At 30.3% G+C, this 21,351-nt stretch overlaps 2 protein-coding genes and 1 long non-coding RNA gene across 4 annotated transcripts; 2 read left to right on the top strand and 1 right to left on the bottom strand.

The window, feature by feature from the left end:
• Positions 1 to 772: 772 nt before the first annotated feature.
• LOC110819445 (myb-like transcription factor family protein) lies at positions 773 to 7,793 on the bottom strand. Of its 2 annotated transcripts, none has more exons than XM_022048638.2 (17): positions 7,280 to 7,793; positions 7,108 to 7,194; positions 5,369 to 5,434; positions 5,214 to 5,273; positions 5,013 to 5,069; positions 4,721 to 4,850; positions 4,477 to 4,544; positions 3,834 to 3,926; positions 3,684 to 3,731; positions 3,274 to 3,453; positions 3,065 to 3,175; positions 2,331 to 2,426; positions 1,899 to 1,970; positions 1,718 to 1,754; positions 1,580 to 1,614; positions 1,375 to 1,477; positions 773 to 1,145 (listed from the first exon to the last, which is right to left on the bottom strand). In XM_022048638.2, exons 1-16 carry the CDS (start codon positions 7,391 to 7,393, stop codon positions 1,403 to 1,405), a joined length of 1,329 nt encoding a protein of 442 aa, XP_021904330.1. In that variant the 5' UTR covers positions 7,394 to 7,793; the 3' UTR covers positions 773 to 1,145; positions 1,375 to 1,402. The 2 variants fall into 2 exon arrangements, with proteins under 2 accessions (XP_021904330.1, XP_021904328.1); XM_022048636.2 differs by having other exon boundaries at positions 1,718 to 1,778.
• Positions 7,794 to 8,716: 923 nt separating this feature from the next.
• LOC110819493 (uncharacterized) lies at positions 8,717 to 9,799 on the top strand. The gene is made up of 2 exons (XR_002540682.2): positions 8,717 to 8,946; positions 9,118 to 9,799. It is a non-coding gene; the product is annotated as an uncharacterized LOC110819493 (long non-coding RNA).
• Positions 9,800 to 18,158: 8,359 nt separating this feature from the next.
• Positions 18,159 to 21,218, top strand: LOC110819492 (gibberellin 2-beta-dioxygenase 2-like). Its single transcript, XM_022048714.2, has 3 exons — positions 18,159 to 18,941; positions 20,287 to 20,635; positions 20,726 to 21,218. Exons 1-3 carry the CDS (start codon positions 18,403 to 18,405, stop codon positions 20,966 to 20,968), a joined length of 1,131 nt encoding a protein of 376 aa, XP_021904406.2. The 5' UTR covers positions 18,159 to 18,402; the 3' UTR covers positions 20,969 to 21,218.
• Positions 21,219 to 21,351: the final 133 nt, after the last annotated feature.

Consider the following 21,351-nt stretch of genomic DNA (forward strand, 5'->3'; position numbering starts at 1 on the left):
CTTCTTATCTCATCTCTTCTTCTTCTTCTTCTTCTTCTTCTTCTTCTTCTTCTTCTTATTCTTCCTTTTTCCCTTGTACCCAACCGCGTCTCTTCTCTCTCCTCGCGACCTTTCTCTCCCTCGCTTCCTCTTCCGACGCATCTCCTTCCCTCTCTTCTATCTCCTTTGCGCGATCGCTGTGTCACGCAACACCGAGCGACTCTCTGCTCTCGGCCGTCGATGTCGGTCGGCTTCCCTCTCTCTTCCCCTCACAGTCGCTGTCTCTCTCTCTCTCTCCTTGCTCTCTCCTGTCTTTCTTTTTTCTTATTTAAGAAGATATATATCTATATGTGTGTATATATAAAATTAATAAAGAAAAAAAAAAAAAAAAAGAGAAATAAAGAAAGAAAAGAGAAGTATAACTAATTTTTAGATTTTTTTTTTAATTTATAATCATAAATAAAAAATTATAATTTTAAAATAATTTTTTATATTTAATATTAAAAAATTAAATTTTTATTTTTCAGAATAAATTTTTTTTGTTATTTTAAATAATTAAATTATAAATTAAAAATAAATATATTTTTTATTTAATATTATATAAATAAATTATTAATTTAACTTAATATATAAAAATATCATTCTGTTAATATAAATAAAAACAACTATAATTATTATTCATTAATACATAATTTTTTTAAATATAATATAATTTTACTATTATCATACAACATTATATATTAATATATTAATGAAACCACTACAAACAAAATATTATCCAACGTTGACTTCGTACGAACAACAAAGAGCTGAAGCTTAATACATTGCTAAGAAAAATTTTCAGGAAATACAGATCTGTATATATATACATATATATATATATATACATACATCATTTATTTACGTAGCGTAGTATTAATTCAGAACCATCGGTTTCCAACTGGATTATGATCCCCAATAACTATCAGAAGTGAACAAAGAATTTACATAACACCAACAAGGTGGTATTCATGTCAGATTCATCCTATCCTCGGCCTTTTGCAAGTTCAGGCTCTCGTTACATCATGTAAAACATGACTTTAAACATTTCAAGGTACGAAGGCTCAAAAAAATTTGGAGAGCTTCTGTATCGGCTTCCCGAAAAATATTTTAAACCCCGACCTGGACTGATGATGCCTCATCAAATTCAAAGCAATGGATTAGATGAAACTTGAAACAACTTTGACAACTTCCATAGTGAATTAAAGATTAGAAAAAAAAAAAATAGAATGTTAATTTCATTGCGGTCGCTCTACATTAGGCAAACAATTACATGGGGGATAGATCATCGGTTTGAACAAAAAAAGTACCAATGACTCGAATGTCACTAGCAAAACGAGAATACACCTTACTTACAGTTAATTAGCTTCTGCACCTTGTAGAACTAGAGATCAGGAGCTTTCATCTTCCTAGGCCTTTTATGGGCTGGTGATGGACCCTCCAATTGCCTTCCAGGTCCCTGGAAAACAGTAAGTTCAAGGAAAGGTCAAGTCTGGTTGCAAGAAGCACATGGGAAGCAGAAGCAATGTGGAAATACAAAATAACAAAAACTGTCTCACACCTTGCGCTTCTGGTCTCGTTTCCCAACTCTTTCCCCTAAAATCCAATCAAGCAGAAATGTTAAACATCAATAAACCGGTGTGTTTGTCTTGCAAAGGAGAAAATGAAGACAAATGAAAATTGCCTCATTCCATAGTACCTCCAAAACCAAAGGAATCTGGAACAAATGTTCGATCCTGGTCCGCACCACGAAACAAACGCTATTAAAATTTCAGGAGCATATATTCAAAAAATAAAATCAAGAAAGGAAACTAGCATGTTTACAACATACAAACCCAACAAGAAAGGAGGTTGAACAATAAAAAATTAGATTTACAAACTTTAGGACTGCCTGGCATTTCAACAAAGGAGCCTTCACGGAATGATGAACCTTCTGCCTCCTTATATTGCAACTGAAGCACAAAAGTTAAAATGTTACCATTACAAAGAAATCAACAAATTCAGAGCTCAAAAGCTCTTAGACCATGTTTGGAATAAATCTAGAATTTGCATAAATTCATTTGCAAATACATACTCACTCTTAACTATAACAACTGTAACTTCTATTGAGATATAATAAAAATAAAACTCAAACAAAATTCCATATGAATTTCCTATGAGCTCAATTTTTATCAATTTAGGTAAGACTTCCACTATTTTCTAGTTTAAAAAAGTACAGGTTTGAAAATGAATTGCACAAATTTTGAATTTGTTCCATACATAGCCTAGTATTATTATACATGTAGTTCAACAATCATGCATCACATAAATACCTGCTTCTGAAGATTCAACAGAGTAAGTATTTCCTTTCTTAATTCAAGATGCTCTGCACAAACAGTTTTTGTTGGAACTTTTGGTTTTAGATTAACCTGTAAAGATGAAAGAATTCATGATCTGTGCCCATTTTCTTAAAGAAAACCTAATTAGAATCTCTCATGTAGAAAAAATTAGCTATCCAATCAAAAAGCATCTGACACTAAATAACATTCCAGTAAATGAAAAATCCAAAGGTTCAGGGGTGCTCCTCCCACACTAGTATATGAGTCTGTGACCTTTGAATTTTATTCCTATTGAGCCTACAGAGTTTCAACTCTCCTTAGCCAAAAATTGGTCAGTTGCGCTTAAACTAGAAATGCTTTTAAAAACAAACAGGATGATGAAAGACATGGACAATTTTCTCCCTAATTGATGAGAATCCATGATCTATAATAATATAGCAAAAGATAATAACCACAGAAAAAGCACTTCTCTTCAGCCAATCTGAATATATATGTCTATAAAATCAAATTAATGATTGTTCAGAGTTGGATAAACTCCTATTAGATAAGAAATAAAAATGCCTTGACAACTAGTAAAAATAAATGAGAGAGATCAAAGGCAAATATCTTCAGGACAACAAAAGGTTTTTGGTTGAGAAAATTGAATATCCTGCAAACTAAAGCAGAAGAAAGAGGGAGAACATAATGCGCTTTATACAGTCCCAATAGTTCAAGGAGCAAGAACAAACCCCAAGATCTTGTAAAGTCTGCTCAACCCGCTTGATAGTTCGAAGGCCAACAGAAGAGCTTGCAGCTTGCACCATTTGCTCAAGTGCATAAGTTCTTAAATACACCCAAAGCTGAAATTTTCTCAAATCAGTTAAAGGACATACTCTCAAGCATGAGAAAAAGAGAGAGAAAGGATGGCTGCGCAACTAAAAAAGACAGTCAAACATACCATTCGTAAAGAAGCAAGAGTAGAAGCATTATCTGCCACTGCTAACGCTGATGGTGCAACTGCTGTCACAGGAAGCTGGGCATTGGATGAAGGAGATACAGTATCTCCAGGAACTACAGCTTTATCAGCACTTTCAGTAACAGCATTGGATGTGACAGGCAATTCAGGCTCTTCAGCACCCTGACGAACAGCAAAAAAAATATATTCATGAATTTTCGTTCAATTGGTCCCAGCCAAGACCACTTTTGAATTGTTAATTAGATAAACGTTAAAAGATAATCTCAAAGTCATTTCCGTTAGGTAGTGGATTTACTAAGAAATGTGATGAGCAAATGCCCACCCACTCAATAGCAATTCTGGAGGTTAATACCAAAAGAAGAGACACAAAAACATATCTACACGATACTTACACGTGCAGCCATGCGTGTCTCTTGTATTCTTTTTGCTTCAGCAAGAACCTGAGAGCATGAATGAGTACGAGAATTAAACCCTTTATCCTCTATTACAAAGTTCCTGTCCTTAAAACAAAGTTCAAGAATTTCTCAAGATGTTGAATAGACCTCAGCATCTTTCCGCTCTTGTTGTTTTGTCTGCGAGAGTACCATGGATAATGCTCGCTTGCGTTCTCTCTCTTGTGAAAGGTTATACGGTTCCTACGCAAGATGGTAGATCATAAACTATAACAAAATAATACACTCACTAGCCCCAAGTCCATATTACAAACTGTAGTAAACTGGAAGGAAAAGAAATATAGAGTACCTTTATATTCAGAATATAGTTTTTTTATATATATTAACTCGATAAACTGATGATACAAATGGTGAAGGGTGGATGAATAGGTGATCAAGGCATAAGTCAAATTAGAAGTGATCCTTTATAGTTTTCACAAAGAAATGAAAAGCAAAAAAGTAAAGAAGATTATAACCTTCAAACTCATTCAATCTGCAAATGACCTACATCCATTGTCTTGACTACCACTCACCAGGGTAGTAGGACAGGTCATTTAAGGACCACAGCAATCTAAAACAATATTATGCTCTATACTTTATTCTTTTGCACTTTTGTTTTTTTTTTTTTTACATTTCTTGTGAAAATTACAAGTGTTCATTTTTTATTTTATTTTTACCTTGATCAACTAGTTACATGTGCTCACCATTTGTGCCAACAAAAACAACTGAAAAGAACACCAATAAAGTTACAGACCTTAACAAGAGGGTGACTTGCAACATCCCCAGGAGAGGGAGCCCTTGCAATCAATATTGCCCTTGATACTATGTGAAGTAGTTGCACATTCATCAAGAAGACAATCAAAAACTTATTAGACTTCAACTTTTACAAGTCCTTAATAGAGAACATATAGAAAGAATTCAAATTAGAATTCAAGACCACAATGTAAATGTTTTAAACACTGATAAGGGATTGACAGGAAGCAACCTAAGAGACACACCACTATAATAGCGTTCCTTCAATTCCTCAACAGTCCGAGATGATGGGAACCTATCAGCTATCACAATGAACCGGAGATCAAATCTTTCACACAAGTCAAATAACTGATCTGTCTCTTCCTTTGTCCACATCTGGTGAAGACAAAATAGTTATATGTCAAAAGAGAGCGAGGAGGGAGACTCAATCCATTGATCAACCACTTATACACAGTCCAGCTCATGTAGTTCCTTTAGGATTTCAAAATGATGCAAGGCCTGCTTAAAACAATGTGAAATAGAAAAGTTGACAATTACAGGATCAGTTAAATACTTCTCGTACTCCTCATCTGTGTATTTGATAACATCAACCAACTGCACCAAAAAGAAGAAGCTAACAGATTAAATTCGATAAGAAACTGACTCAGTGCCATATATAAAAATGAGGAAAATTAAAAGGACATCATACGGTCTATTACAGCATAATCTACACAAGAATCAGAGTGAATTCAAGAATACCTTGTTATATTTGGCAAAGGAGTAGTCACCAGTTGGAGGAACACCATTTACAACTCTCACCTGCCGTTAAGATATAAAAACTCCTTATATATACAAAGGAGGAGAGTGATTAGATATATATAGAAAATTCAAAATTTATTAAAAATGAGACATACCCAATGGTAAAGCTGCAAATTATCTTTCCGAGCAGAATTCGTAAAAGGAAGCCATTGCCAAGTGATCTATAAGGAGGATTTAAATATATTGAAAAATCATATTGCAATCTAAAAAGTAAAATAGGAGTGGAAACAAAGCGTCATTCATAAGAGATATGATCAAACATCATCTGAATTCATTTTAGAATACAACGGAAAATAAATGTCCACAAAGATGTGCCATAACAATAAGCTTAATTTATCAAGGTGTATCATTTATTTCAAGATTAGCCATCATAACAATACTAGAAATATGGTTCTCATGAGGATGGTGTTCCAATAAGTTCAAGTTACAACATTAATTATCAATGTAAATATTTAACTGCTGGATTTTTTTAAAAAAACTAATACTTTAGAATTGTTAATATCAAATTCTTACAACTGTAAGTACTTATGATAAATATTGTAGGTTTGAATAGTCTATAACATTCTCCTTTAATGGTAGTGATAGCTTTTAGAAATGAGTATATTTTTAAGCTTGATGTGCATCCAAAGCCCCAGTAGATGCGTAGCTTGGATTGGATTGTCAGCTCAAATCACAGTAATCCTGTGCCCACTATCTGCGATTAATCTAGACTCAGCAGGATTTATTATTATTATTTATATTTATAACATACCATATGATAATGTTGCACATGTAAGCAATTCAATTTACCTTTTAAAGTTTTCTCCATAAAAGGTATTTTAAACTAACAATACTAACTAATAATAGGTAGAAGAATTTTTAAATGACAATGTCACTGAATCCACAAGGACTAGTCCAGTAACTGACAAGAACTTGGTATTCTTCCCCTTGATATAACTGAAAAGCAACTTTCAAATCTCAAATATTTCATCTAATAAACTAAACAAATTAAATAGAAAAACTGTACCTGACTGACAGTGCAACATTAATTTTCATGCATCCATCCACCACAAAAAAAAGGAGAAGACAAACCTAAATGGCAAGAATGAGCTCAAGCTACTGTAAGATGTAAATAACTCAAATCATCTCTTACATGACTGAATCACTTATCACTTGTTTCCCAAGTTTTACAGAGTTGAATTTTATAAGCTTTGTTCAGAATATATAAAGTTTCCATCTCATGTCCAGACCAATTTTGCATATAAACCATTTGGTCAAATGGTAGTGCCCTATGATTATATATGCCTGTTTTCTCATTTAATATATAACTATGTATGTTGGTTTATCTCAAAAAAAAAAAATATGTATGTTGGTGAATTCACTAATTTGGGTTCTAGAAGTTAAAAAGGGGTCACTCCCAAAAATGAACTTTTGAACCAAATTGGTACTTTTTTAGAGAGAAAAATCATTATTCCTTAAAATAATTTAGGAATTCTCTAATTAATATGCTTGACAAAGCCACAGTTCATGAAGCAATTCCAAGCTTTTTTCCCTCCAAATTCTCAAGTTCCAAATTCTATAAAATTCTTAAAATTGGAAAAGTACTTTTTTACTTCCTTTGGAATAATTCCAAACGTACAATCTGGATTTGTAGATACAATTACTTTTTTTCTTGTGACATTCACTTGTTCCAAACAAATTCACAATGTTCAAAATCAACTACAATAACAGCAAGACGGCTCCATACTGACAATGCACAAAGCTCAGTGTAATCACAACATGAAGGAACATCATCAATTGCATTACTGAAATCATCTTGCCGTTGAGGTACATTCATAACCTAAGAATTACCAACCTTTTCGTCTGATGCTGGACGTCGTTTCAACTGAGAAACATCAATTGATGGCATGAGAGGTGCCAAACCACCCGTAAGCGCATAAACCTGCGGTTAAAAATTAATAACAATTTTCGCTTATTAAGAAGCACAACCACAGTATACACGCACTTATACATATAGATGTACTAACCTCGCGAGATATGCCATCGGGTTTTCTCTGGGAGTCCTTCTGGGGTCGTGATTTCTTTTCTTGGGTTATCGGCAGCGGAGTTTTGGGTAATCCAAGAATGTCTTTTGCATCCATGTCAATCAAGTTGCAAACCAGAAAAAAAAAAACTAGGGTTTTACTTGCACCACTTACTGGGTTAGGTTCGTGAATCACCCAATTCTGAGACGTGGGAGGTAAAACAATGGTGAGTTCTTTAATTTTAATTCTAAAATGGTTTGATTAAGAAACCGGGTTTGTTCGACCGATCACTGAGAAAGATTAGAATTTGGGGCTGAAATTAGGGTTTTACTTGCACCACTTATTGGGTTAGGTTCGTGAATCAGCCAATTCTGAGACTTGTGAGGTAAAACAATGACTTGCTTTAATTTTAGTTCCTAAAAGGGTTTGATTAAGAAACCGGGCTTGTTCGACCGATCACAGAGAAAGAAAGTAGAATTTGGGGCTGAAACTCGGGTTCATACTCCTATTCGAGCGCGAAAGTTTTGAGAAGAAAGTAAGGTTTTGATAGGATAACGTGCGGCTCAGGTGGATTTTTTTACTGCTTAATTTCTACAGTGAGAAAATTACAGTGTTATTCATTTGCCGCAATTGCAATTAATCATTTTTTTTCCAATCTAAATTTACTTTTGGTTTTTTTTTATTTTTCTATAAAATTATTTGTCTTTAAATTATTACTTTGATCTTTTTATATATTTGTATATAAAAATCTACTACATTTTGAGATGTTATATTTAAAAAAAAAAATTAAGGAATATATATAAAATAACTTCTAGAATTTTCATTATATATATATACTGTGTGTGTATGTATTGTCTGTTGATTATTGCCAAAATCGCAGTATATTTACACTATTCACCCAAAAATGAAACCATTTTTTACCTTCTCAAATTATCATATTTTCAATTATACATGATTTAAATGTTAAAATTATTATATTTTATTTAAATTTACGAATTTAAATTTTATTAATAATTATTATTTTATAAATATATTATGAATGAATAATTACTAATAAAGTCAATTAAATTAATAATTTAATAATTAATGTATTTATTAAATTATAATGATCAAACTGAATTTTATTCTATTAAATCATAATGTACACAGATAAAAAAAATATTTTATTATAATTAAATTTGTTGAACGAATATAAAATTAATATTTAAAGCAATAATAGAACTAAAATTTAATAAAATGAAATTTAGTTCAAGTTTTAATTAGTTATAATGTGAATATAATACAGAGTTATTTAAATAAAATTAATATTCTAATTTCAGCTAAATTTAATATTCAATTCAAATTAATTTTTTTTTTTTTATAATTTATTTATTGACAAATTAAAATGCAAATTCAGTATAATGAATTCAGCCCAAACCAAATTAAATTAACATTGATATTGAATTCAGATAGTGGTGTATAAATTAGCTTAGCACATACGAACGTCGTCGTTTTTGTAATGAAAAATGTGGACCTCTTGTACAGTAGTTACTGGACTTGGGTCAGTTGAATTTTGGTGCTTTTCATATCCCTCCCCACAAACTTTTTCCCTTCAAAAACCCCTTCTGAATTCCTTCTTCAACCTCTCCCACTCTCTCTCTCTCTCTCTCTCTCTGAAACTAAAAGCCAAGGTATGAGTGAATCTTGTTTTTCATCATCTCTTTCAACTTATTTCTTCATTTTCTCAACTCTTCCTCACATACCCACTTCCGGTTTTAATCAAAACACGGAGAGAGTATATATATATATATGTGCACATATATGTTTTACTAACAATCTTCCACATCTTTCTTTTTTTCCAGATTTCCGAGGGTTGAAACATGACAGAGATTATCATAGGAAACGACATACTATTCCAAGACATGTTCAAAACTAGAGAGATCTTCATCAAAGAAATCTTGGGAAGAACATTAATTATATTGCAGGTCAGACTATGTTTGTAAATTTATGTTGGCGCTATCTTACCTGAGCTTTATTAAAATTCCGTTTTCATCTCATCCCATTTGATCAGTCGCTTTTCCTCTCTCGACCCTCCGTTTTCGCTTCTTGACCTTGTAAGGCCTTTTCTTGGCCTTGTAAGACCTATTGCTTAATCCTCTAGTCTTTCTATAACTTACTCGAGACACTTTCTTTTATGACCTACTAAGAGAGAGTTAAGCAATTAGGGTTCCTAGTTCTTTTCCAACTCATAATCTCATCCCTTGTCTATCCCTTCTGAGCTACTCGTTTGGTTCTTTTCTGGTCCTAAGTTTTAGTTTCACTCCTAATACGTATAATTATAACATTAATAGTGTATGATTTATTGTATAATTATTGAGACGATCGAGTTGATGTAATCAAAATTTGATATCGGATTGATTGTAATCTCATGTTTTGTTATTATTATTACTATTACTTCTGTTTTGAGAAAAATGATGCGAAAGGGATTTGAATCTACGTGTATAATCAAGATTTGTATCCATGAGACCGGTGTTATTTGTGTGATGATCCAAGAGATTTTTATCTTGCTGTAAAAGTAAATTAGCGAGAAGAACAATTTATACGTTGTGGTAATTTTATGTGAATTAAGAAGGCAGTGCATGGTACTGACGATGGGGCCGGCCAGCAAGTGAGTTTGACAATTTGTTTTTCCCTGATGAGCAGAAAGTGATATTGAAAGATGAAAGAAAATATTCGCTACAGTACTATATATATATATATATATATAGAGTGTGTGTGTGTGTGTTTATCAGTCTATGTTAACGAAAGAGCAAGACAATATATATTCTTTGAAATTTTGTAGTGACTGATGTAATAGAATATAGAGTGATAAGACTTGTGTATTATTGGTGGTCCTTTTTTATGAGCATGTTATATAATATATACATATACATATATATATAGTTCTCCATGTGTGTGTGTGTGTGTATATATAACGAAGTGAGAATGACTTGTTTGATGGGGGTGGCCATTTCTTCCACAATTGGTACACACTGTCCTTGAAATTTACCAGTGGGGCATACAGACATGGGTAAAAGAGTACCAGTCAAGGCCCAAAAAAATGAAGAAATGGAGTCTCTGATCACTGATAAGGGCTACCTAGCCGATAGACAAACCTAACACGGTATATATATATATACATCTTAAAGTATAAGTTAATTATTTCAAATTAAATTTAAAAAATATTCAATATAATTTATGATTTATTATAAATACTATGCACTTTTTCAAGAGTAGTTATTTTTGGGCAAACATCTTTGGTTTCTGTACTTTTATTTCTTTATTATTGAAAGATTATTAGGAATCTATTTATCTCTTCGTTGGCCAACTTTGACTTTTATTATTTAAAATTCATATATAATATTTAAAATTTATCTAAATTTGATACTAATTAATTTTGGGTTCGAATGATATTTTATTTTTAATTAATTCGGGGTCGACGAAAGTTTTTTAAGTGTGAATTTTTTTGTAGGAACAAAAAAAAAAAAAAAAGGAAGTAAAAAGTAAAGTGGTAATTTTGTGGGGTGGCTGCAAGATCCACCACTCACGGCTACTTTTTGAATAGAAAGATGATGATGATGAAGATGGGGTTATAAATAGAAAATACACTCCCACTACTAATTGTCTCCACATGGTTGAATTTGAAGTGAGTTGAATTATTATGGTGTCTACTTTCTGAGGAGTGTCACCCCATCTTTTCAAACAAAAAGCTCTTTTCCATCTTTTAGGTAACATACTAACATGGGTCGAGTTTTTCATTGCTATGGGAAATCAATTTATTATCACATATATATATATATATATACATATATTGCCTTCATTTATAATCTATTCTACTTTAATTGCACTACATATATATATATATTGATGGAAATAGTGGGACTCATCATATTTCAATCATCTTACTTTCCTATTCTAATTCACAAAACAATGGGCTCTCTCTCTTGTTCGTATATATAGTTTAACTTTGAAAGGTCTCTAATATCCTCCATTTACGAACTAATTAATTTTTTACATATTTTATTACATTATTTGATTTTGAATATATATAGATACTTACTCTAACTCAATGTGATAAGAGAAGGAGAAGAGAAAAAAAGTTGTTAGAGAAGAAAAAGAAAAGAAGTTGTGGAGAAAATCTCCATCAAAAATGGGAAATGGAGTAAGGTCTTGGATGAGAGTAAGAACGGCGGAGCATCCACGAGGACAAGTGTAGTACGAGTTTTACTAAATCCGAATATGATCAACTCTAAATTTGGGTAAGTTTATTTTATTTTATTTTTTTTGTTAATATTTGAGACTATATAATTTGAATTTGATATGTTCTTTTTATGGTTATTAATATATCTTTATAATAATAAATATATATATATATATATGTATACACACACACACAAACGCACACGCACACAACATTAGGCTTAATTTTGAAAATGGGCTTAATTTTTCAACTTAGTGGGTGTAATTTTGATTATGAAACCCATTTATTGACTTCTTGGCCCAAGATAATTTATAGCCCATTTAAATATATTTATAAATATTTCAAATGGTAAAATAAAAAGAGCAAAAAATAAATTTCCACTCTACTAACTTACAAGGGGGTTGAGTCTTATTTAGTCAATACTTCAAAGTTTAATATTTTGAACTCAAACTTCTTTAAAGCTTTTTTTCTATTTGTATTTTAGTAGAATTACGATGTTTATAAATTAGTAATTAGATATGATATTTTTCTTATAAGAAATACTCGGTGTTTTATAACCCGAGAGACAACCCAAAAAAATAAATGTATAATAATCTTTGTAACTCCCACAAAATCTTTATCTAAATTATTGGACAACGCGTACGTACGTATATGTAATTAGAACGAGAATGATTTGTGGCAAATAATGTATACGAACAAATAGAAATAATAAGTGGGTATTTTAAAAAAGAATTAATGTAAACTTAAAAAGTAATTAGGATGTAGTGTTTTGTGTGTGTGTATAAGGAACGACAATCAATAATTGATGATGGAAAAAGAGATGGAGATTTTAAGTGAAGCATCTTTGTCCACAAAGCAAAGAATCCTGTTGTTGGGGGCTCATAGAAATTGACTCGGCATGTCGTTTTAGCGCGCATGGCTACTGTGCTGTGCTGCTGCGCCTGCATTGTCTTCTTCTTCCTTGTCCAAACCCTATTTGTCTCAATTAAAACCCCACCCCCACCTTACTTAATATAAATCTTACACTTGGCTCAATCTTGCCCAATTAATTTCTACATAAAAATCCAACTTCCCCACCTTTTTTTTTTTTTTTTTTCTTTTCAATTTTACCCTCTTTAAATACCCTTTTTTTTTTCAATTATTATTATTATTTTTTTAATTTTTGATTTTGGGTAAGAACCAAAAAGATACTCCATAATTGAAAAATTCAAGCCACACCCAAATTATTATTTTTACATGTTATATTTGATTCTTGGTTTGATGGTTTGCCGTCAAGTCTTTTTTTTTTTTTTTTTTATAAATCATGGCTTAAAAAAGTTAGTAAATAAAAAGACAAGAAGATCATGTCTTGATGCAACTGGGTTTCTTTCTAATTTCTGAAAAAATAAATAAATTAATTAATCTCTAATCTTTTTTTAAAAAAAAAATTATTTTTTAACATTAATAAAAAAATTATTGGGCGTGGATAATTATTGATAATTTTCATGTTTTTAAGGAAATTTATATATACATATATATATATATATTGAATGAATGTCTAGTAGTAGCTGAGCATGTTGTTGTTTGGTACAATGTAAGTTGATAATTGTTTGACTTGTGTTTTGTTTTATTGATATTGTCTTGCTACTCAACTTGTTAGGTCGCGGCTGATAGGTTATATTTGCTTCTTTATTTCTAAATTATATTTATAAATCAAATTACTAATTAAGGCAGTTCAATTATGAGCCTAATTAACTGCACAAAGTAATAATTACTAACATTGATTTGTCACTGTCAACTATTCAATATCATTATTATATCAGTGATTATCCTGGATAATCACCATCATAACTTCATAATTAACAATAACCCCAAAATTAATAATATATATCGTCCAAAATGCCCACATTAATTATTTTACTTTCCCTTTCCAATTACCCAATTTAGAAATCCCACTTTATTTATTTATTCTTCTTCCTTTTTTTTTTTTAAATCCCATGTTAATATTTGTTTATATTTCTTATTACAACTTACCAAAAAATTTCGACCCACCTAACCAATCAAAATTTTGTACAATTTAATATATATATATACACACACACACACATATACATGTATGTATATGTAATCAATCCGTCTAGGGTTTAATGAACTTTATTTGGCTATATTGATTAGCTGAAGGTTGAAAGGGAATTATGTAGTTCGGTAATAATAATGAATTTCCAACGTCATCGTGATCATAAAGCTATATGATCATATGCGTACATATATGAATTATATGAATCAAACTTAGAGTACATAATTGTTGAGAGTTTACAAAGACGATGTGGGTCTCCACCATATTGCATGTGGTGGAGCAGTTAACATCATAACTTTATGGCTGGTTAATTACATTAATATAAAAAAAAATATATATATATATATAATATACTTACACTAATAAATATCCAATTCCACCCACTACACAAATTTTAGAAAAAAAAAAAAAAGAAAATAATATTAGGTTAAAAAATATATAAAAAATCCCCATCAGCCTTAATATATAACGTCTCAAGGACATATACCACTAATATTTAATTAAGGTTAATTAATAATTCTCAATTAATTAACATTATGTCAAATTTTTTGTGGATTAATTGAAAATAATTTTTTTTTTTAAAGAATAATATTTTCTCAATGTCTCCACTTTAAAAAATTCGATTATCTTTTTAATAAAATGATTAAAAAACGTGTTATTAAATCATAGGAAAATTAAAGTACGTAATTAAGTAATTAAATCCTCTAAAAAACATTTAAAGTCAATTAAGAACGAGGGATTGTGAGCGGGAGAGCCGACATAGCACGCAGGCGTTGACGTAATATCAAATTATATTTTTATCAATCAAATCAAATCAAATTAATTAATCAAATCAAACGGCTGGTAAGACTTAGCTATCGGCCACCACTAACCTGGGGCTTCCACAGTCCGCCACGTGGCAAGCGAGGAAGATAGATGAACCCACCACCGGGCCTTTTTTATTATTAATTATTTTAATATTTAATTATTTTTTTTGGTCTATAAAAAGAAATATTGGGGCCAGTAGGGGAGGGGGGGGGGGAATATTTCTAATTTCTTCTGGTGCCTCTCTGTCTCTACTTCACATGTTTCTCTCTGGCTGGCTTTTCCCCCATGGAATTAAGGGGGCCTGTTTAATTAAAGTAAACTTTTTTTTAAAATTAAATTATGATTATAAGTTTACTATATATATATATATTATTTTTTAGCATTAATTTTCCTTCTATATATATATATTTTTAATTTTTATAATTGCATAATACTTTATGATTTTAATAAATTTTTCAGATACATAATTTTCTACGTCAATTATATTTATTCGGTCGGTCCATAATAATAATAATAATTTCTATGTCGACGCATAGGAAAATTGTAACCATTCAATTTATATTATTATTATATTTAAAAGATCGATTTAACCGTCCAAAAATATTTAAAAAATTTGAGCACGTGGTCTGCTCGAGTAATTAAGAGGAGATTAGTACAATCAGCAATTAAATCATTTTTTTAAAAAATTAACCGCAGCTAGCATTAACGATTTTTTAATATATCAAATTCGATAATTAAAAAGATGTTCGGTCTCGAAATTGATGACCAGCAATTACCCATATTGGCATGAAAATATAATATGGTATTATATATATATATATATATACGTGTGACTAACATTATTTAATTTATTAGCTAAAAGAACATCATTTAATTATTCATAATACAAAATACTTTCTTTAATTCTATTAATTTAAACAAATCAAAGACACCACCAACTTAATCTATATTCTGTCTGCAGTTAAAGTATGGAGACACGCTTTAGCTAGAAATCAGAATGTGTTCTCGTCTAAAATTGTTGACCCTTAATTAATTATCAATTAATCATATAATTAATAACACAAATCCTCATTAGTTGCATATGCACCCACTTAATCACCCTTTATATATGTACACACAGAGGTATAGAATAGCTCAACCTTTATATTAACTGCAAATGCACGGGCTTTTGTGACCCGTTTAAGATTTATATATTATATATTATATATTATATATTATAACCCCTTTAACTACTCTGTCAAATTAGTCTAATTAGGGCATGATTGCTCTTAATTAATTTGAAGATATTAATTACATGGGAAAGGACCTATTTAAATTAAAATCAGTACAAAATTCCATAATTTGAAAGTCTTAATCAAATTGGATCTTTGAGATTTAAGAAGAATAAAAAAAAAACAACCCTTTATTTTTAAGTAATTATGTTTAGTTTTCATTTTCATTATGCTCGAATCCAAACGAATATAGGTCAAATTAATTCAACATATTTATTTATTTAGCTAACTAAAGCTCATAAATTTATAAAGTGATATAATATATATTAATTATATTATAATATAATATAAATAATTTTTAAATATGATATATATGAGAGTATAATTCAAATCGAACCGACAATTATTTGTAGATAAATAGACATATAAATCTTGCAGATAATAAGTGATGAGGCGAAACTAATTTAAAACTTAATAATCTACATATGATGAAAAAAATCTAAGTGTTTACTTAATTAGATAAAATTAACTAAGATATATTTGCTAATGTCGCAAGAGATTAAGATTAAGTTTATGCCATTATTTGAGTTATAACAAATATCTAAGTTTATATTGCAACACATTTAAAATTTATGTACTGAAATACTTTAAAAAAAATGTATAATATATTTGTAAATCTTCTCTTATTTTAAGTAAAAGATAATGAAATATTAATTAAAAATAATAAAATGTCAAGTTCATATTTAAAGAATTGAAACAATCTATTCAAAATTTCATCAACTATAATCGAATTTAAAGTATATTATTTTGTATGTTAAAGTATATATATACAGGTTTTCTTCGTTCAAATATAATTTACATTTTTTAATAGTTAATTTAAATTCTGTATGATTTATAGATGTTGAAACATAATCTAAAAAGTTAGTTGTACCTTACAACAAAAAATTAGTATTGAGTTGGTTATATATATATATATTTTATAGAGAAAAACAAAAACGAAAACAATGAACTGAAAATTATCTTGATCAAAATATACTATATTTGTTTAGATATATGTATGTTAAGACTCTCTGATAGTTATTCAAATTTAATGATTTCAACATGTAAGTTATAGCCTATTTGCTTATAACATTAGCACATGTTTTACACTTTTTACGAATGTGAACAAACTCGATCTCTCAACTATTTTAAATGAAATATTAAATATGACTTAACAAAAATAATTAAGATAAAATAGTTAACCTATATATCTAAAAGATGTTTTATATATAAATAGTCAAAGTTTGACAATCAATTTATAAACCATATATTGTCATGCAAACTTTAACATTTATAAGACACCTTAAAACTTCAAGTTTATGGATTTACTGGTACATAGGTTAAACATAAATTCCGTGATTCACTTTTTGTTATTATCACGAATGAGTTAATACATAATTACTCAATCAATATCTTTTTGAACTAATTTATCAATATTTAATATGAGTTAATTTGTTGGCAAAACTTTAAATCCAATTCAAAGGTATTTACTAGAGTCATTCGAAATGAAATAAGAATTTTATATCATATAAAATTTATAAAATTGCACCGTCATCTCAGTAATTCTTATACTTAATAGAATATTCTTATTTTTGACATTACTTTATATAAATGTTTTCTTTTTCTTTCATGAGTTTCAAGTTATAGTTTTGAATAATGCAGCATAATTTGCTACACAACGAGAACTTACATTTATACTCATGTTCCACTCAATTCCCTTTCTTTATTAGTTATACTTTAATTGTAAAAAGCTACTATATAAATCTTTACTTTTAGTGTTTAAATTACTAATTTTTTTTTATAATATTAACAAAGTCCTACATTCGGAATGAATGAATATATTTGTTAGAATGTATTTGCAAGTTTACACTTATCTAGATTAGAAAATAATAAAAATTATCATTAACAAAATGAAAATCAATCTCATATCTAGTTTTATATAATATTAGAACAATTAACACAAAACAATATTTTAAATTTTATTAATTTTAGTAGAACTTAGAATTATTATATTACTTTAATTCACATGAAACTATATATCCGCAATGTTCCATAAGTATTTTTACTATTTAGATAAAATTTACGAATATTTATAAGTCGAACGTATTAAATTTTTTGAATTTATTTCAAAAGTTGCTTAAAATTTCATTTAATTGGTTGATTTACAATTGAATTTGGGAAGTATCATAATTATATCGAGATATAATAATTTTGTTCGTATTAATTATTATTAAGAAAGGTAACAAATTTTTTTTGTCAAAATCTTAATGGGTATAATATTTAAAGAAAATTTATAAGTTGGAGTTAAATTATGTATTTTTGTATATAGAAAATTATATTTTGATTAGTAAATATATATTATTTATTAATTAAAGGGAATTACTAAGAAGGGAGGGGTGTATATAGTTATAAAATATTATTAACCTCCAGCCATATTTATGTCTGTTTGTATATAATATGTATGTATCTAGATATATAATAGGAAGCCAATCCACCTTTTTGATCTTATCGATCATTTACACCTAAAAGCTCCCGTCAGTTCTCAACATGTTCCTTGTTCACTTTCTGTTCTTATGTCCATAGCTTCCGCCTTAACTAGTCAGTCCCCTATCTACTACTGTCTCTTACAATAATATCATAGTACTATGTCTATGTGTGTATATCTATATATATAAATATTTTAACAATCATAGAATACAAAGTCGACGTCCTCCTAAATTCACGATGTTCTCTTCTCAATATTATATCATCATCATCCTCTTTCTCTCTCTCTCCCTCCCGCTCTCTCTCTAACATGTATATATATAATAGCCACCACCAATACCATGATCACCCCTCCAAACCCAAAAAACTTCAACCTAAAACTACTCTTTCTTCAACCTCTCAACTCCTTCATTCTCAAACTACACATATACAAACAGTTTATACATACATATATATTTATAGCAAGATGGTAGGGCCATCACTGACGACCCAGATACGGACCAGGAAAACCAAGGCTGTAGGGATTCCCACCATTAATTTTTCTCTCAACCGGTCAAAGCTATCTGGTTTACTGGTGAAGGCGTGCGAAGAGTATGGATTTTTCAAGGTCGTTAACCATCGTGTCCCCGACGAGACCACGGCTAGATTAGAGAAGGAAGCTGTTGATTTCTTTGGCCGACCAGCTATGGAGAAGGAGCGAGCTGGCCCTGCAAGTCCTTTCGGCTATGGCTGTAAGAACATCGGCTTTAATGGCGATGTTGGTGAGCTCGAATACCTTCTTCTTCACACAAATCCTTCCTCCGTCGCTGAAAGATCTCAGGCTATCTCCTCCGACCCTCTCAAATTCAGGTACCAATATCCTAGCTATACACACACATACACATACACATACATAAAGCTAGTTTTAACACCTCGGTTCAATTAAGATCATGTTGGTTTTGCATGGCTTTTCATTAATGCAGATAATTTCTCTTCTGGGTTTTGTTGTTCCACTTTTCTTCGTATTCGCGCAGTTAATGGCCATTAATATATTTGTTTAATATATGCCAACATAATTTATATATTACCCAAAAAAACAAAGTTTGAAAGTCAAGAGGAGTTTAATTTTATAGGTGGAAGATTTTTTTAAAAGTATAATTAGTGTCTGGTATCCAAGAAAGCGACATCTTTCCTTTATTGAAAAATAATAACAAAATTTTCTCATATTTTAAATTTTGTAATTTTATTTACTTTCATTTTAATTATAACTTTAAATGTTTTTTTTTTCTCTTAACCATTAATTGCTCCATATAAATATAATTAACTTATCCTTTTTAATTTTCTCTATGCACATCGAACATATATATATATATATAAAATAAGGTCATGGGTCAAAAAGGTGAGTTTACCCACACGTGCAGACACCCAAACAGGATAAGACTTAAGAATCGAGGCTGACTGAGCTTAGCTTTGACGTGGTAATTAATTTTTTATTACGCAATATATTATTACTACCGTAAGCCCTTTTTTTCTTTTTACCTATAAAAATTATTAAATCCTATTATTATTCCAACATGGTATGATTCTAGTAGACCCAGGTTGGTAAATATAAGGAAATAAACGTTTTTAAAAATAATTTAAAAATTAATTTCCAAAATGAAATAAAAAATAAGTCAAATATTGTGAGTCTCAAAGTTCACATCATTGTTATCTTGAATATTAAATAGCAATAATCAAATGTTAATTAGTGACTGGACATGACTAGTTCAGTCTTGCCCTGTGCCATATCCAGCCTACACTCAACCAATTCCTTTGATTAATTATTATCATTAACCTAACCTCTTTTTATTTATTTATTTATTTGAGAACGTGCTTGTATGTTTTAAGATATAGCATATATGTATATATAAGATGACGGCTGTTAGCTGGTGGCACATGAGGCCATCTTTGGGTACACCTGATTGAGCTAAAACGACGCCGATTTATCAATAATTAGGCATAGGATCTCATTTATTCTTGAGAAGAAAACAAAACAAAAAAAAAAAAAACAAAGTAATGATTCAGAGTTTTCCCGCACTAATTTAATGGTTAAAAGCATATTATATTTGAAAGGTAACACGTTAAATTTATTTAAAATTATTACTTCAAAATGTCAAATAATCTTTTATTTTTATTTATTTATTGGAATTTATCATGAGTGGCAAGTTTTGTGCAGCTGTGTGGTGAATGATTACATAGAGGCTGTAAGGGAGCTCGCGTGTGAGATTCTTGATCTGCTAGGGGAGGGTCTACGTGTACCCGACTCACACGTGTTCAGCAAACTCATCAGGGACGTCCACAGCGACTCCCTTCTCAGACTCAATCATTATCCTGCCCTCCAATTCCCAGGTGGTGGGGACCCACGTCAACAAGTAGGGTTCGGGGAGCATTCTGACCCTCAGATCTTAACCATTCTCCGATCCAACGACGTAGCGGGCCTTCAAATTTGTTCACCTGACGGGTTGTGGGTTCCCGTTCCCTCTGACCCCACAGCCTTCTACGTCATCGTCGGCGACGCCCTACAGGTCGGTGCCCGGCTTATTTTTATTTTCCCCAAATTATATTTCTTTCCATAAAAATTAATTTTATAATTTATAAATTTATATTAAAAATAGGTTTTAACAAACGGGAGGTTTTCAAGCGTGAGACACAGAGCAATGGTCAACTCAAGAACCTCAAGAATGTCAACGATGTTCTTCGGGGCGCCGCCGTTAAATGCATGGATAACCGCCGTGCCGGAACTTGTATCGACTCAAAATCCGTCTCTCTACAAACCATTCACGTGGTGTGAATACAAAAAAGCAACTTACTCTTTGCGACTTGGAGATTGCAGGTTGAATCACTTCAGAATTCATTAGTATCTACCACCTCCGTGGATCGCACGGATATATAACAACTTATATATATATATATATATCTATCTAATTTATATATAATACCCATTTAATTTTAGAGTTTTTTTTTTTTTTTTTTTTTGCAATGTCAAATAAGGCGGGAATGCATAACCAATGTAGTAGTCACCTTTTATGGAGTTTGAGTATTAAAAGATTTTAATCTCTTACAAAATGTTCAATTTGAGAAATAGTATGAGACAAAATTAATTAAAACTTATACTTGATCGTAGCACAATTGAAATTATTTAAATATTTATATAGACATGATGATAGATGAATAATGTAAAATATAGTATTTTAAAGTACTTGAACGTTGCTATCATCTGAAATTAGGGTACCCTTTAATA

This window comes from Carica papaya, chromosome 5 (genome assembly GCF_054855325.1).
Source record: "Carica papaya isolate Zhongbai chromosome 5, ASM5485532v1, whole genome shotgun sequence".
In the NCBI taxonomy this organism is placed as follows: Eukaryota; Viridiplantae; Streptophyta; class Magnoliopsida; order Brassicales; family Caricaceae; genus Carica; species Carica papaya.